We start from the raw sequence: 17,625 nt of genomic DNA, 5'->3' as shown, positions 1-17,625 counted from the left end.
CTATTTATTGGCCGTTTTGATAAGCATGTTTTCTGTAACTCTTCCATAAACAATGGTTGAGTAGGCGACTAAATCTTTCCCTGTAAGAGCCAGTGACCAGAAGGAAAGTTTCCCCACAGAATTAAAGAGAAAATCATTATAGCTCAGCCTCCAGTGGTGGGATGAAATCGCATGAGGCAAAATGATGCAGTAGTTAAAAATTTCCATGTGATCTCCAGCTCAGCCTGGACCAAACGACAAGTTCTCAGAGGCTCCGTGAGGTGAATGATACCTACCTCTTATCTGATCAGATAGTCCCAAGGATTAAATGCCTAATGGATTGCTTCATATGGACTCAACCGATCCTATTATTACAACCTTTGCGCCCGAGGGTTATGGAAATGGCTCTGGGAAACCCAACAAAACAACCAAGGGACCCTAGGACGAGCCAGGAACAGCTAAGATGTTACCACATGTCAATCAACTGCCTGGCACCGTTCTGGTCTGGTCCAGAGCCCCTCCGCACCAGGGTTACTTTCCAAGGCCACAGATGCAGAGGGGAGGCCCGGCCGTGGTATCTAGGGATGCCTCAGGGTCTTCGCCGGAAGTCCTCCCCGAGGAAGCCACCTGAAGTGTCCCTCGGTGACGCGCCTAGATTCCTCGGTGACCAACCCGCTTGCATTTTCCACTAAAACGACCTTAAAGAACCCCCGAAGCCCGAGGCCCCGCCCCTTCCAAAGTACTTCCGGCTCTCCGCCCTTTGACCCGGAAGTGAGCGGGAGAGGAAGCAGCTGGTGATGCTGGAACCAACATGGCCGCGCCTGTGCCCCTCTGCCGCTCGGGCTCCCGTCGTCTGCGGCTGCTCCCGTTGCTGGCGCTGCTGGAGCTGCTGGTCGAGCCCGGCCTGGGCCGCGTGCACCACCTGGCGCTCAAAGTAAGGCGGGGTGAGCCGGGCGGAGCGCGGGGAGCTGGGACTCCGCGCGGGTCCGGCCTCCGGGGCCAGGGGGTTGGCTAGGGGCAGGAAGGGGCCTGGCTGCGGCGTGAGTCCTCGACGGCCGGGAGGCCGCGCCTGCAATCCCAGCCGGCTTCCCGGGGCTCCTCGCCGGGGGTTCCTGCGCTCCCCACTCTCCCCTTACACCGCGGGCGGTTACCCCAACTTCTCATGCCCTTGCACCTGGCACCTTGAAGGTGTGCGAATCTTAAGTTCAGTGTGGTGACTTGGTACCCAAGCGAGGATCCCCAGGAGGAATTCAGATCTTGCTTGAATTGTATGCTTCGATTTAAAAAAGAAAAAAGGAATATGCCTGAGAATTTAAACTCGGCATTCAAAGTGTTTCTACGTAGGGGCCTCTTTGTTTTCTAACTGTGGTCATTGCCTAAGGGAGATATTTATGACAGGCCTGGAATGAAGTTCCGAAACCGCTTTATAGCTCACAGTTTAAAGTTCTTTAAGGCTTACGCATACCTCGTCAGCTGGTTAATATATATCTGAGGACTAGGAAAGTACATTATGAATCAAAACCTTCTACATTTTCCTCATACAAAGTTTTCCAAGAAGTTTGTGTCACTGTACACAATTTGTCTTGTAAAAATACTTTACGTTAGCAAGGAAGTATCACATTTTGTGAATCTGCAGACTCTAGATTCTAGAACCGGGCCAAATGCATACAACTATATTTAGGGTCTCAGATTTGGTTTGTAAATAAAAATGATCCAGGATAAATTGGCTCTTAACTACAGTAAGACAGATGAATTTTGGCACTTGGCAGGAAGTGTTCCTAACCATTGAGCCATCTTATCTAGCCCAGTTTATTTTAATGTGTACGTTTGTAGTGTGTGTATACACACTACGTGGGCGGTCAGAGGACAGTGTTGGGTGTTGGGTGTTGGTCCTTGCCCTTCACTTTGTTTGAGACAGGTCTGTTGTTCTTCACCACTGTGCACCACTGGCTAGCTGGCCCATGTGCTTCTGGGAACTCTTACCCATGATGAGATAGGATTACAGATTTGCAATTCCCCGTTGGCTTTCCATGGTTCTGGGTATCTGACCTCCAGTCCTTATGCGTGCTTGGTGAGCACTTTATCCACTGAGCCATCTCACCAGCCCTGGTTCATTGTTTTCTAATTATTACATTTGTTCACTCTGTGCGTGTGTGTGTGTGCGTGCATGTGCGTGTGCGTGTGCACACATGCCACAGCATGAATGTGCCAGAGGATAGCTTTCTCCTTGCCTCTTCTTGTTTGTTTTTAAATATTTTTACTGATTCTTTGAGAGTTTCATGCAGTGTATTTTGATCATATTCACAGGTATGCGTTCTGAATCTGCATGTCATCCCTGTGCAGGATCAGGCTTATCTTTCTCCCAGTTTTAACAGTGTACTACCAAAGCAAGCACTTGTTTTTTTGTTTGTTTTGTTTTGTTTTTGACACAGGGTAGCAGGCTGGCTCCATGCTCATTATGGAGCCAAGAACGTCTTTGAGCTGCTGACCTCCTGCCTTGTCCTACCACTTGCTGGGATTACAAGCATATGCCATTCCCATCTGGCTTATCTTCCTGTATTGAAAGCAGTATAATGTGAAATGTTGACGTTAAAGGAGAAACTTTGTGTTCTGGTGTTTTTCAAGTGAGCGAGGAAGGAGAAAGTGCACCAAAACAGTCACCTTTCTGTGCTGTGATCTGGGACCGTTTATCTTGCCATCGTCATCTCTCCTGGCTGGCTCTTCCCCGGAGCTCTGTGGAGCTGTGCCATGTGCCTCTACCCCATTTCTATCCAGTGCCTCCCTGAAGCCTTTCTGTGTTAGGATTGGCTGTGCTCTTCACTCCCCGCCCCATTATACCGTAACTCCCACTTTACCTTTCTGAGTCACTGGACCACTGGCACCTCATTTTCTCAGGCTGAAATCTGTCATTTCACCAGGTCGCCAAGCTCCATAGACTGTGCTCTAAATAGCTCCCAGCCTCTTGTCTCCTCTGTGTGTCTTACCACCATTCCGTTTGCTTTGGCCTGCCCTCATGGTTCTGGAGCATGGTGAACCAACATTCTTCAAGTTTGTTTGTTTGTGGCTGGAGTGATCTTCCTGAAAGCCATATCCGATCTTGTCACTGCAGGGGAAATTCGCCATCGGCTCCCTGTTCCCCTTGGGAGGGAAGTGTGCTGTTATTGGTTAGGCTAACTGTCTCTAAGTGGCGTCCTCTCTAGCTCTCTAGTCTCCTTGCGCTTCTTTCCATAAGCTGCTTAATGAAGTTTTTTTCAGACCAGTTACTTCCAGGTCAAGAAACAGGGCATTATTAGTTCTTTAGGACGTCTCTTCTGAGCCCCCATTCTCCCAGCAGCCACCAAACATCCTGAAAGAGCCGACAGAAATATGGACAAGGAAAGGTCTTGCCGTCCTCTGTATCACATTGTAAAGTCACAGGGCACTGGAGGGGTCAGTGAGCACAGTAAGCACAGAGATGTCTGAATGGGAACTTGATGTGCAGAGACAGCATCTTAGAGCAGGGGTTGGGAAGACTGCTCCCAGAGAGTCTTGGCATAACAGGCTTTCCTTCTGTATCAGAAATTCTAAACACTATCTTCCGGTCACTGTAGTTTTTACATACTAAGCAGACTAGACATCACATTAGCAGGAAACGTACTAGCAGAGCCTTAGCCTGTACCCGTGCTGTGGACAGCATCCAGACCCAGAGCATCACAGTCTTAAGTGCTCACACCATACCAGCAGCTGTATCAAGCTCACAACTCACATATGGATATTCTACAAACATGGTAACAGTACCTTGCCCAAGAATCACTCCTCTTTTTGGAAAAACTAGAAAGCATAACCACATGTATTCTTTTAGTCAACATCCATGGAGCACCTCCCTCGTATGTGTTAGGCCCTGTGGCGTCAGGGTCAACATGGATGGCAAGGAGCACCTCCCTCATTTGTGTCAGACCCTGTGGCGTCAGGGTCAACATGGCTGGCAAGCTCTTGTCCAGAAGCTTACAGTCAAGGGAGATGATAGATGATGTCTACCTTTAAAAATGTTTTGCTAACTAGGTGTGGTGGTGCACAATCTCAGTCCTTGGGAGGAGGAGGCAGGAGGCTCTTTCTCAGCCTATATGGACCACATGATGACTTCAAGGCCAGTCAGAGCTGCACAGTAATATTGTCTCAAGACAAGCAAAAATATCTTATAGATTGTAGAAAATTAGAAGTCCCACATGGCAGCTAACAACTGTCCATAACTCCAGTCCCAGGGGATCTGACAGCCTCTTCTGACCTCTGTGAGCATTGCATGACACAGGTGCACTTACCTACATGCAAGCAATACATGCATACACATAAAATGAAAATAAATAAAATTTTTAAAAAAATTAAAAGGAACTATTTGTGATGATTCAAACCTGCAAGCCAAGTACTCAGGAGGCTGAGGCAGAAGGACTGCCATAAGTTCAAGGCTGTCTTAGGCTGCACAGTGAGTTCATGTGGCCAGTCTGAGCTATAAAGTGAGACCCTGTCTTAGAAAGAAAAAAGGAAGGGAGGGAGGGAGGGAAGAAAGTTACACCAAATTTACATTTCCCCATAAGTCACAATCATCAAATACCCCGAATACAGCTGCTTCAGAGCCGAAGCAAGGGATAAGGAAAGTGGAGAGCAAGGGCACGGTGACACAGTGCGTCCCTGTGTCTGTGAACCATACTGTTCTGTGATTCCTTTCTGCACTCCTGACCTGGCTGAGGCCTTTTCATTTTTATTTCTTTCATTGAGCCAGGAGAGGTGACTCACAACTGCAGTCCTATTACTCTGAAAGCTTGAGGCCGGAGAATCTCTGAGAATTCAAGGCTAGCCTGGGCTACATAGTAAATGCCAGGCTACCCTGGGCTAGAGTATGACCAAGTTTCAATACAATAAAATTTAATTTTGAAGCCGGGCGTGGTGACACACACCTTTAAACCCAACACTTGGGAGGCAGAGGCAGGCGGATCTCTGTGAGTTCGAGGCCAGCCTGGTCTCCATAGCGAATCCACGCTAGCTGGGGCTACAGGGAAACCCTGTCTCAAAAAAAACAAAAAAAAATTTTTTTAATTTTTAAAAAGTCTTTGGGGCTGAGGGTGTAGCTCAGAAAGCAGAGTGCTTGTCTAACACGGTCAAGGCCCGACCTGAGTTTGAGCCCTAGCACTGCATAAAGTGGCCAAGGTGCACACCCATAATCCTGATTCTTGGAAAGTAGAGGCAGGAGGAGCAGAGGTTCAAGGTCAGCCTCAGTTTCATGAGTTTGAGACCAGCCTGAAGTGCATGAGTCTGCCTCAAAACAAAAACCAAAACAAGTGTCACTGGCAAGGCTTGGTGATACATGCCTATGATCCCAGCAACTTGGCAGGGTATGTCAGAGGATGGCAAGTGCTGGGCCAGCCTGGGAAAATTGGCAAAACCCAGTTGGTAGGTAAGTAAGTAGATAGAAATTTTTGCCATGTACCCCCATAAATATTTTGCGAATTATAGTTTCTTTTGGGGGCTAAGGAGGTGGCTCAGTCGGTAAAGTGCTTGCCAGGCAGCCATGTAGACCTGTGTTCAGATCCCAGCACCCACATAAAAGCCGGGTCTACCTGGTGTGCACGTCAGTGCTGGGGTGGTAAGACAGGCGGATCATGGAGCACATGCCATCTAGAAAATTGATGAGCTCTGGGTTCAGTGAGAGTCCCTGACTCCAAAATAAGGTGGACAGTGGCTGGGGAAGACCACCTGGCGTTGACTTCTGGCCTCCATGCGTGTACGCGCACACACAGTAAGATAAAAGTTATGTTTTCTATTAGGGTGAGCACATTTGATCGTTTAATGAAGGGTATTAAAATAAGGGAAATTAAGGGAAATCTCAAACAAAATAAGGAATAACGTCCTCCCTACCTGGCAGCCTCTTTGCTAATGTGGTGTCATTTGTAATTTTAAGAAATTAAGTTTGGGGGCTGGAGAGAGAGCGCAGCGGTTAAGAACACTGACTGTTCTTGCAGAAGACCCAGGTTCGAATACCAGCACCCACATGGCAGCTAACAACTGTCTGTAATCCAGTTCCAGAGGATTTGACAGTCTTCTTCTGTCCTCTGCAGGCATTGCATGACATGGGTGTACTTACTTACATGCAGGCAATACATGCATACACATAAAATAAAAATAACAAATAAAATATTAAAAAAAAAAAGAAAAGAAAGAAATTAAGTTTGGGCCAGGCGTGGTGGCACATGCCTTTAATCCCAGCACTCGGGAGGCAGAGGGAGGTGGATCTTGGTGAGTTCAAGCCCAGCCTGGTCTACATAGTGAGTTCCGGGCCAGCTGGGGCTACAGGGAGACTCTGTCTCAAAAAAGAAAAGAAAAAAAAAAAGAAATTAAGTTTGGTATTTCAAGACTATCCTTTATTTTACTCTTTAAAAAGATGGTACTTGCGCTGGGGGTTGAGGTCAGTGACCGAGCACTTGCCTATTGTATTTGAGACCCTGGGTTCTACCCCAGTACAAGATTTATTTTTATTTTATGTGTGTGTGTTTGCCTACATGTGTGTATGTATGTGTACTGTGTATGTGTGATGCCCTCAGAGGCCAGAAGAAGGTGTTGAATCCCCTGGAACTGGAGTTGAAGGTGGTTGTGAGCCTACATGTGGGTGCTGGGAACTGAACCCAGATCTTCTGGGAGAGCAGTAGGCACTTTTAACCGCCGAGTCATCTGTCCAGCTCTGGGTATTGGTCTTTTTGTTGAGTAGGTTCCCAGATGTTGGATTTATTTAGGGGTCATGTCTTTTTGAGACAGGGTGTCCCTGTAGTGGGGTTGGCCTGGAACTGGCTATGTGGACCAGGCTGGTCTTGAACTTGAGTGCTGAGAGCAAAGGTGTGCGCCACCATGCCCAGCTCAAATAGGTCTTGATAAAGGCTCAGTCAGCCTGCACTGTGCTAGCAGTGAGGGAGAGTAGACTGTGTTCTGTTGGCCTGGTAATAAAAGGGTGACATCTCTTTAAATTGACAATTGGTGAGATGATGGATCTGAAATACTGGTAGAGGAAACAGTTGGAGGTCTGGGATTTGTTCCTCAGTAATTGGTCGTGGGGATAGGGAGGAGTGTGTACGGGGACAAAATTGACCATGAACTGATGCTTTCAACTCCTGTGTTATGAAAACTAGTTCAGAGCAAAGCAGAAGATGCACTGTTTAGTTTTGAAGAGTATGGGGGGGGGTTAAGAACCCAGGTGTGGGCTTTGCACCTGCGGTGCTAATTCTGCTACTGGTGGTAAGCAGGCTTCACCTCTCAGCCTGGTTCTCAGGGTGCTGGATCTGTTGTAAGGGGAGGCATGACGATGGCTCTTCAGTGCCTACTGGGTGCCAGTGCACACTTGTAGGCCCTGAAATCCTTGGGGAGATGGACAACCTTCATGGCTGTGTCCATGCAAAGGAAGCGGCCAGATGGTTGTCAACGGTGTCCGGTCTCTTGCTTGTGTCTGGCAGCATCTTCTCTTTGCTGTGGCAGACCCGCTTTGCTCTAGTGCCTCCTTTCTCCACCCCATGCTCTTTCCACTGCCCTTTCCTTCAGAGCAGCAGGAAGGAGAGGTAGACTGTTGAGCTGAGTGTCCTGCTGCACCTTCTCTGTGAACACTGATGCTTCTGCCTCTGTCTCCCAAGTACTGGGGTTACAAGTGTGTGCCACCATGTCAGGAGCCTGGTTCTTGGAAAGTACATAAACCACAGTCCTTGTGATGTTGCCATGATTCTTTTTTCAGGGTGGGGCATTGAGGTCTCAACTATGCAGCCCTGGCTGGCCTCTGTCTCCCCAGTACTTGGACCCCCCATGATTCTCGAGGTTAATTTTCAGAACCATGGTTTTGGCCTGGGGTTGTGGCTCCGCAGTTGAGCCCTTGCTTAGCATCCAAGGCCCTAGATTCGATCTCTAGTACCACAAGAAAACAAAACAAAAAAAAGCACCCCCTTTTTTTCCTGAGACAGAGTCATATATAGCTCAGATTGGCCTTGAATTTAGGGCAGTCCTCCTGTACCAGCCTCCCAAGTGCTGGGATTACAGGTCTGTGCTACCATACCTGGTTCAAAACCTGCTTTTGTTTATTTATTTTGAGACTTACTTATAAGGTCTTGCTATATAGTCCTGGCTGGCCTGGAGCTCACTGTGTAGACCAGACTGGCTTCAATCTCACAGAGATCTGCCTGCCTCTGCCTCCTGAGTGCTAGGATTAAAGGTGTGTACCACCATGCCTGGCTCTTTTTTTTTTTTAAGATTTATTTATTTTTATGTGTATGAGTGTCATACCTACATGTTTATGCGCCACAGGTGTGCAGGAAGGTCGGAAGAGGGCATCAAATCCCTTAACCTGGAGTTATGGACAGTTGTTAGCTCCATGAAGGTGCTGGGAACCAAACCCAGGTCCTCAGCAAGATCAGCCAATGCTCTTAACTGCTGAGCCGTCTCTCCAGCCTCCAAAGCCTGTTCTTCTGGTTTTGTTTTTTAATATTTTATTTATTATTATTTTTAAAATTTATTATTTTAACTTTATGTGTATGAGTGTATTGCCTACATGTATGTGATTGCACCCGTGTCGTGCAATGCCACGGAGGTCAGAAGAGGGCTTCGGATTCCCCTGGAACTGGAGTTAAGGACAGTTCGTAGCTGCCATGTGGGTGCTGGGAATCGAAACTGGGTCCTCTGCAAGAGCAGTCAGTACTCTTAACCGCTGAGCCACCTCTCCAGCCCTGATATTTTATTATTTTTATTTTATGCATGTGATATGAGTGTATTGCTTGCATGTAGGTTAGGTGCACCCATGTCGTGCAGTGCCTACGGAGGTCAGAAGAGGGTGTTGGATCCCCTGGAGCTGGAGTTACAGATGGTTGTTAGTCACCATGTGGGTGCTGGGAATCAAACCCAGGTCCTCTGCAAGAGCAGCCAGTGCTCTTAACTGCTGAGCCATCTCTCCAGCCCCCAGCGCCTGTCTTTATGGCATTGTATCGTCAAAATAAGTGATGACAGAGATAGGAAAGAGTAATGAACAATGTACTATTTATGTTTTAAAACTGTCATAAGACTGCAACTGAAATAACAAAAACGAGGGGTCACAGTTCGAACCTTTTCTAAGAAAATAGCTAGAGGGCTGAGGCTGGGTCAGGAGTGAGGCAGGTCGGAGTCCTGGGTTCTACCCCTGGCGTTGGCAAAACCCTAAAGCACTAATGGCAAAACCTAGAAAACATGGGATGAGGTAGACTACATGAACATAGGACGTACTCCTCATGTTTCTGGTCTGTGTAAAGTCCCTGCATGGTGGGAAAATTAGAAGCAGACTCTTAGAATTTAAATTTTGGAGCCAGCACGGTGTCTCAGTGGGTAAAAACTCTTGCAGCCAGCCTGATGACCCGGGTTCAATCCCCGGGACGCATGTGATGGAAGGAGAGAATTGACTCCTGCACGTTGTCCTCTGGCCTCTACATGTATACCATGACATGCATGCATATGTTCACATACTCAAATAAGAAAATAAATAAAATAATTAAAAATTTAATTATTCATACATGCTGAAAATTAGCCATCTACATGTACAACCTAGTGTATTTTCTACAACATACACATAGTGTAGCCAGTAGAAAATAGTTACCGAGTGTGTCCAGAACATTCTTCAGCCCTGCTTTCCCTCAGGTGCCTGAAAGTCCACTTCTCTGGGGAGTAGCCATTGTCCTGACCCATCCTCCTCCCCAAACCCCACCTTGCCTTGTCTGCTGGGCTTCCGTGTTAGTCCGCGTGGTTGTGCGTAGGAGCCCTGTGTTCTTGTCCTCTCTGCAGCCCAGCCCAGGAGGCCTGAATGTTGTCACGTGTAGTTGGGTTAATTTCCCTCTGAGTACCCAGGATGTCGTGGGCACGCACGTCCCCATGGAAAACTGAAAGAGCAGTTGCCCAGGTCACCTTCTGCAGGGCTAACTCCGTCTGAGTGCTGACGGGCCGGGAGTTCGCTTTTCTGGCTTTGTCCTTAGTAGTTAGTTCTCTGTGGCGTGGCGTGGTGTGGTGTGGTGTGGAGTGGCACGGCACAGGTGACTCATCCTGTCTGCTTTTCTGCTTGTCCTCTGTGATAGTGTAGGCTGCTACAAGCTCCTCCCATTCCACTGGGAAGTAAAGGTGGGTAAGCATGCTTTGAATGCCTAGCTGAACTCTTGGAACACTAAGGGAAACTCCCAGGGGACTGAAAAAAAAAAAAAGAGGGAAGAGGGAGTTGGAACCAAGTAATAGAAGAAGAAAGCCTGAGCTACCCTGAGACATTATAGGAACTCAGGGCAAGCTCTCAGATCTGAGGGTACATGGGCAGAACCCTCAGAGCCAGTGGGGAGGGGAACCAGAGTCAGGCCAGAATTACCTACCTGGCATCATCCCAGTGTATTGAACTCTGTCGAGAGGCTGGAGATGTGCTCGTGTGAATCCTGCCGAGGGTCCCATTGGCAGCCTTGGTTATAGGCGACCTTTGATGCTTAGGAAGTTTGAATGTTTATTGAAGGTGCTGTAAGTTAGGCAAGCACTTCTCAGCAGAACACTCAGTAGCGTTACAGAGGACGAAGTCCCTTGTGAAGTCCCAGTTTGGAAACGTTTGCGGACACCAGTGTCCTTCTGGCCTTGGAGTGTGTTGGCTTGGTTGAGATTGTAGTCAGGATATGGAGGCAGTCAGCTGGAGACGGATATCTCCATGTGAACTGCAGTTTCAGCAGGACCCAGGATTTCCCCTTGCCTTGTAGGCCCATGTCCACTTGACTGGAGTCCTTGTACATAAATGTTGTTACCTGAAGACCCATCACTCCGTATCCTTACAAAATGAACCTATTACAGAATTTTGAATTCTAGATTAGAAAATTGTGTGTGACCCTTCACCCTGCTGGGGGCGGAGCAGGTGCCTGCAGACTAAGGAGCTGTGGTCAGTAGGTGTGTTTGCATTCGCTTTGTCACTCCTTTCCTCCCCTCCTGACTTGTTTGCTTTGTTTTGTTTTTTGAGACAGGGTCTTCTTATATCCCAGGCTGGCTTGGAACTCACTATGTAGATCAGGCTGGCCTTGATCTCACAAGAGATCTGCCTTGCTGTGCCTCCTGAGCACTGGGATTAAAAGTGTGAGCTACCATGCCCTGCCCCTGGCATGTTTTGAGTGTGAACCTGATACCAGAGTCTGTTCTGTCAGGAAGGATACAGGCGTGACTAAAGAAACTATGGTTCATTTGGCGGGTGTGTGTGTGTGTAGACATGGCTCAGTGGTTAAGAACATTGGTTCTTCTTGCAGAAGACCCGGGTTCGAATCCCAGCACCCACATGGCAGCTAACAGCTGTCTGTAACTCCAGTCCCAGGGGATCCGACAGCCTCTTCTGACCTCCGTGGGCATTGCACAGCATGGGTGCACTGACCTACATGCAGGCAATACACACATACACATAAAATACAATTTTTTTTTTCTTTTTTGGTCTTTTTGAGACAGGGTCTCCCTGAAGCCCCAGCTGTCCTGGAACTCACTGTGTAGACCAGGCTGGCCTCGAACTCACAGAGATCCGCCTGCCTCTGCCTCCTGAGTGCTGGGATTAAAGGCGTGCGCCACCACGCCCAGCAAAATATTTTTTTTAAAAAGAGAAACTGGTTCATCCTTCCTGTATAATTCACACATCAGTGGACCCTGACCACAGCATTTGCCCCAGAGTCCGAACAAGCATGTGGAATGAATGACCCCGCTGTGTGCTGCCTTCTGCAGAACTGTTAAAGTCTTAGGAATTTCTGCACAGTACCTTTCAGCTTTGGAGGGATCGCTTGGGAGAGCTGAGTCTCTCCGCACCTGTGAGAGTTTCGGCTACCCAGTGGGAAACTGGGTGCCATAGTTTTTGCGCAAATGAATAGGTTGCATAATCAGACGCCAATCACTGTCTCTTTAGGATGACGTGAGGCATAAAGTCCATCTGAACACCTTTGGCTTCTTCAAGGACGGGTACATGTTGGTCAACGTCAGCAGCCTCTCTGTGAATGAGCCTAAGAGAACCATGGACAAGGATGCTGAGGCAAGTGCCTTCCCACGGGTCAGGGCTGCTCTTCAGCTTTGCCGAGAGGCCCCGCCCTCCATGTCTGCTGCGGACAAAATTAATCTCGGTAGCACACAGTGCGCTCTCAGGCACAGCTTCACTTTTATTTTGGAGTTGTAATTGGTCTCTTGTCAGTGTTGCAGTGCTGGGGGCTGGGCGGGGGTAGACCCCGCACCTTTCCCAGGCTGGACAGGCTCTCTGCCGCTGGGCCACAGCCAGCCCTAAGCTGCGGTTCTGGAATAGATGTGCTAAGTGGTGATTTTACTCCAGCAGCTATTGCTTTCTTCAAGAGTGCTAAAAAATAGAAGCCAGGCCCGGAGAGCGCTGTTGATATGTTCTTTCTTTCTTCCTTACCCTCTCCTGCTCTTTGAGTAAGAAAGGCTCGTACAGTAAGAGAACACCTGCTCCCCTCTCTTTGCCACCTGCAGATCGGATTCAGTCTAGATCGGACCAAGAACGATGGTTTTTCTTCTTACCTGGTAAGTTTTTGCTGGTTGGTTGGTTGGTTTTAGGAGGTGGCGGGATGGCAGCTCTCACTCTGCAGCCCAGGATGGCCTCAGGCTTGCGGCCATTCTCTTGCCTCAGCCCCCCAAGTGCTGGGGTTGTAGACCTGAGCTGCCACACCTGGCTTTTACTTTGGTAAGTTTTTTGAGACAGGGAGTTATGCATCCTAGACTAGTCTGGTATTTGCTGTCTAACCCCAGGCTGTCCTTGAACTCCTGATTCCTGCCTCTGCCTTCCCAGTGCTAGGGTTGCAAGCATATACCACCACTCCTAGCTTACCTGGTTAATCTTTTTTTTTAGGGTTTTTTTTTTTTATTTTTTGATTCTATGTGTTTCTCTGTGTATGGGTATATGCGTGCAGGACCCTGTGAAGACCAGAGTGGTGTCCCCTGGATCTGCAGTTACAGGCAGTGCTGAGCTGTCTGATGTGGGTACTGGGATCTGAACTCAGGACCTCTGCAAGAGCAGTATGCTCCTAACCAGTGAGTCACCTCTCCAGCATCCCAGTGTTAAGTGACAGCCTGATTGATAGTCTCACTGGAGGTCCAGACACCCTGCTGCCCACCTTGCCGTCCTCAGGAGGCAGCTGTTGTGGCTTCCAGGCATTTCAGAGCCATACCCACAGCGTCACTGCTGCCGTGTTTTTGTGAGAATGAAGATGATATGGCTGCTCCTTTTTTGGCAGGATGAAGATGTGAATTACTGTATTTTAAGGAAACAGTCTGTGTCATCTGTCACCCTTCTAATCCTAAACATCTCCAGAAGTGAGTAAGTACTTCTCTAGTTCCTACTGCTCTACCCTTGAGTGCAGCGAGGGTCGTGGCCGTACGCTAGCAGTCACTGGGCTTCTGCCCTGCTCCCGTTGTGTGCTGGGTTCAGAGCCGAGACACATGATGAGGGAAATGGAAGAGCCTCCAAGTAGCTACAGCCAAGTAGAGAAGGGCGGATGGCTTGGACATCATGGAAGGGAAGGGTCGGGAAGCTTCAGGTCAGGGTTGCCCAGGCAGCCTTCTGCTGCGTCCACACCCACAGCAGAGGGAGGGTCTGTCCAAAGATAGTGGTGTGGAGTAGCATGCGCATCAGCACGCTGGCTTTGCTGGTGCGAACAGCACCTTCAGAGGAAGCAGCTGAGAAGCAGGGCTGGGGCCAGATATCTCCTGTCCACAGGCTGTGTGACTTTGGGGCTCAGTCCTTCCTACCTGAGCAGTGGAGTCTGCAGAGAGTGTGGTGAGTGGCTGTTCCGCTGCAGGACACATGAGGCCCTCAGATCAGTCCCACACAAACACGTGCGACCCACATTGCATAAAAAAAGGCAGCTGGTGAGGATTCTGGCATTTTGGTCTTTTTGAGACAGGATCTCCCTGTATCCTGGAACTCACTACTTAGACCAGGCTGGCCTTGAACTCACAGAGATCCGCCTGCCTCTGCTGGGATTAAAGGGGTATACCACCATGCCTGGCATTTCAGTCTTTCTTAAACATTTGAACTTAAGCTGCATGAGGCCAGCCTAGTGTGTATAACAAGTTCCAGGCCAGCTGGGACTACAGGGAGATCCTGTCTCTGAAAACCACAAACACACAAATTTTTTAAAAATTTGGACTTTAGGTGAATTAGGAGAATTTTGTATTTTTAAGTTAAAGCTCGTTTTCATCTGGCCACTGTCTGGGTTTCTTGTGTATAATTAATCAGTCTCTCTCTCTCTCTCTCTCTCTCTCTCTCTCTCATCAGAGGGGCATGTGAAGGTTGATTTAGTTGGTCTACCTCACCACCATATTTTCTTGAGGCAGGAGGATTTCTCACTGAACCTGGAACTTGCTGATTTGCCTAGACTGGCTGGCCAGTGAGCCCCAGGGGTCCTGTCTCTCCCTCCTCAGCACTGGGATTGTTAGACACACACTGCCACATCTGACTTTCTTCTTTTTTAAAACAATTTATTTTATTTTATGTGTATGAGTGTATTGGCTGCATGTGTCTAAGTACAACTGTGTTGTGCAGTGCCCTTGGAGGCCAGAGGAGGGCATTGGATCCCCTGGAACTGGAATTACAGAAGATTGTTAGTCACCATGTGGGTGCTGGAAACCCAGCCTGGGTCCTCTGCAAGAGCAGCCAGTTCTCCTAACCGCTGAGCCATCTCTTCAGCCCCTGACTTTATTAATGTGTGTGTGTGTGTGTGTGTGTGCGTGTGTGTGTGTGTACATATGTGCATGTGAAAGTCAGAGTACAGCTTGTGGGGTCCACTTTCTCTAGGATTGAACTCAGGTTGTCAGGCTTGACAGCAAGTGCTTTACACACTGAACCGTCTTGCCTGCCCTTATGTGTGATTTCTGAGGGAATCTTCAAGGGTTTTTGGCTAAGAATGATGTGCCCAAATTGAGCACTTTTGTTTTTTGAGATGAACAAGATTGGAAGTAGAAAGAGCAATGAGGAAACATCTTAAGATATGTGCTGTGCTGTAGAGCCACTGTGGACCTCACCGCAGCTTTCTGTTCACCACAGCCTCTGTCCTCTGAGAACAGGAAGGCTGACGGGCTCCCGAGCTGGGGTGTTTAGCAGCTGGCAGCGGAAGGCTTGGCTGAGCCTGGCAGTGCACCCGGAAGTCCAGCGGTGGCAGGCAGGCTCGGAGTGGGCAGCTGTAGCGTGCTCACATTAGGGTCTTGACTTTGTCTCTGCCCTGCCGTCCTGGGGTCGCCTCCTTCCTCAGTCAGTGCTCCCAGCTATCACCAGCTGGCTCTGTTTCCTCATTCATCTCTGACCAGAGGCAGAGAAGAGGAAATGCCTCCTCACAGCCAGGTGGAGCAGAGCTGGTGGACATGCTGGCTTAGGTCAGGTGTCTTCTCAGGCTTGGGTATTGTCACCGAGATCACTGGGGATGGAATGGCTCACAAAAATTTGGTCTGTTAAGGAGGGGAAAGGAGGGACTGGAGAGATGGTTCAGCTGGTAAGAGAATGATCTGCTCTTGCAGAGGGCCTGGGTTCTGTTCCCAGCACCCACCACTTAATGAGCACATTAGGGATCATTACGGGGAGCGGTGTATAGCAGCACCATGTGGATGCTAAAACCCTCCTTTTGCGTGAGATTGGTGGCATTCTCACTCAGCTGTGGACGGGACCCAGGGCCTTGTGCAGGCTGGGCGGGTGCCCTATAACTGAGCACAGCCCCCCACGGGCAAGCTTTTTGCCTTTCTGGCCTCAGTCTCAGCATCTGTACAATGTGGATGGCAGGATCCTCATAGGACGTTGCAGGGATGGCACAGGGGCTTAGACAGCGCCAGCCAGGGCCTGGCATGGAGCCCTTAATGAGGCTGGAGCGCTGCTCTGAGCTTTCTCCCTTTCTATCTTATAGAATAAAAGTCAGGTCTCCACCAGAAGCTGGTGCACAGTTACCAAAGATCATCTTCAGTAAGGGTGAACAAATCCTCGGTGGGAGCCAGGAGCCCAACGTCAGCTCTGTCCATGCAGGCAGCCAGCCACAGAGAGCCCAAGGTAAACCTGCTTTGGAAAGTAAATGGGAGCGTAATCCACTGTTGTCTCAGCATTGTGTTTTGGAGGCTACACAAAAATACGTAGCTATCCAAAATGTGGGAAATGGGGAGAAAAGGTTAGTGCTCCTTCTCAGTGTTAGACTTCTAGTAACTTCTGTTTCCTGTTCGGCTTGGGTCCTGAGTCTAGAACATTATGATTTCATAAAGCTCTTGGCCATGTTTGTGATTTTCTGTGGGTGCTTATTTGTTTAGTGCGCCTCACCCCATCATCTCCTGTTGCGTCCACAGTGCAGGTGTCCCCTCGGTGTCCTGCGGTGCCATTACATTCTATTCCAGGCTCTGCAGTGTTGGGCTTCGTCATGTGTGGAAACATTTCATGTAGATCCTCCTTCAGTGGGTTACTGGAGTTAGGGTTTCCAGGTCACAGGACACGGTTGCTTTTCATAGTATTGGCACTATCTCTTTGAAACACCCCCTTCCTGCAGCCAGCTTGAACTGGCTTTCCGGAGGAGCGTCTGAAGGACAAGCGAGGGCCAGATGCCCACTAGCAGTGTTTCTGTGAAATAGACCATTAGCAATCTCCCTCCTCCCTCCTTCCCTCCCTCCCTCCCTCCCTCCTTCCTTCCTTTTTTAAGACAGGATCTCATAGTACAGGTGAGCCTTGAATTCTCTATGTAGCCAAAGATGACTTTGAACTTCTGATCCTTGTGCCTCCACACTGAGTTTTATGTGGTGCTGGAGTTTTATGGAACCTGGGGCCTGTTGCATGCCAGGGAAGCACTCTGCCAACTGAGCTACACCCCAGCCCTCCACTAGTAATATCAACACACTACTGTGGGGAAGAAACAAACCAAGCCTGCAGTTCCAGACTGGTGGTATGGCTCAGTGGAGAGCCTGCTTTAACATCCACCCCAGCCCTCCTCCCTCCACATAGATTAGATATTTGTTGAACAGTGCCCTGCTTCCAAATGTGGTTACTTAGGAAATACCCGGAGTGATTCCATGTGGCAGCTCTCCTGATAGCGAATTATTCACACACGAGGTCCCCTGTTGGCTTCGTTGGCTTTGATTCAGAACATTCCTAGTATGGCATTTGCTTTCCTGCTACAGCTCAGGGTCCCGGAGAGGTGGCAGTTAACAGGATTTGTTTGTTTTCAATTTGTAAAATTTTTTGGTGTTTTTGAGACAGGGTCTCCCTGTAGTGGGGCTGGCCTGGAACTCACTATGTAGAGCAGGCTGGCTTTGAACTCACAGATATCCACCTGCTGGGACTAAAGGCGTGCGCCACCATGCCTGGCAGAGATTTGTTTGTTTTAATTACTGACATTAAGATAAACTGGAGCTGGGTGAGATAATGCTGCAGTAACATCTGTTCAATGCTTGTGCTTCTAGACAGTGGAAAGTCCAGAAGAAGTACAGTGGACTCGAAGGTAAGAACAAACCACCGTCTCGGGCTTAGCTTTCCTGGATATACATGTGTGCCTGCTTGTGTGTTTCCAAATGTGTGTTTCCTGCATGCACAAGTGGCACGTGCTGCTTCGTCTGCAAGGAGCTGTCTTCTCTCTGGGGAGACAACATTGGCATACACAAACAGTTTCA

At 48.8% G+C, this 17,625-nt stretch overlaps 1 protein-coding gene across 2 annotated transcripts in view; it reads left to right on the top strand.

The window, feature by feature from the left end:
- Window positions 1–751: 751 nt before the first annotated feature.
- The window catches only part of Gpr107 (G protein-coupled receptor 107), a 64,620-nt gene continuing 47,746 nt past the window's right edge, over window positions 752–17,625 (top strand). For both annotated transcript variants that reach the window (XM_008825870.2, XM_029560140.1), the window contains exons 1-6: window positions 752–913; window positions 11,897–12,019; window positions 12,469–12,519; window positions 13,230–13,312; window positions 15,888–16,027; window positions 17,419–17,456. In XM_008825870.2, the coding sequence (XP_008824092.1) occupies window positions 791–913; window positions 11,897–12,019; window positions 12,469–12,519; window positions 13,230–13,312; window positions 15,888–16,027; window positions 17,419–17,456 (558 nt within the window). In that variant the 5' untranslated portion in view covers window positions 752–790. The remainder of the gene's footprint in view (window positions 914–11,896; window positions 12,020–12,468; window positions 12,520–13,229; window positions 13,313–15,887; window positions 16,028–17,418; window positions 17,457–17,625) is intronic.

The sequence above is a fragment of the Nannospalax galili genome, unplaced genomic scaffold, assembly GCF_000622305.1.
Source record: "Nannospalax galili isolate Female #2095 unplaced genomic scaffold, S.galili_v1.0 scaffold290, whole genome shotgun sequence".
In the NCBI taxonomy this organism is placed as follows: Eukaryota; Metazoa; Chordata; class Mammalia; order Rodentia; family Spalacidae; genus Nannospalax; species Nannospalax galili.
The sequence above is the reverse complement of the archived record's forward strand: the minus strand, read 5'-3'. Positions and strand labels throughout refer to the sequence as shown.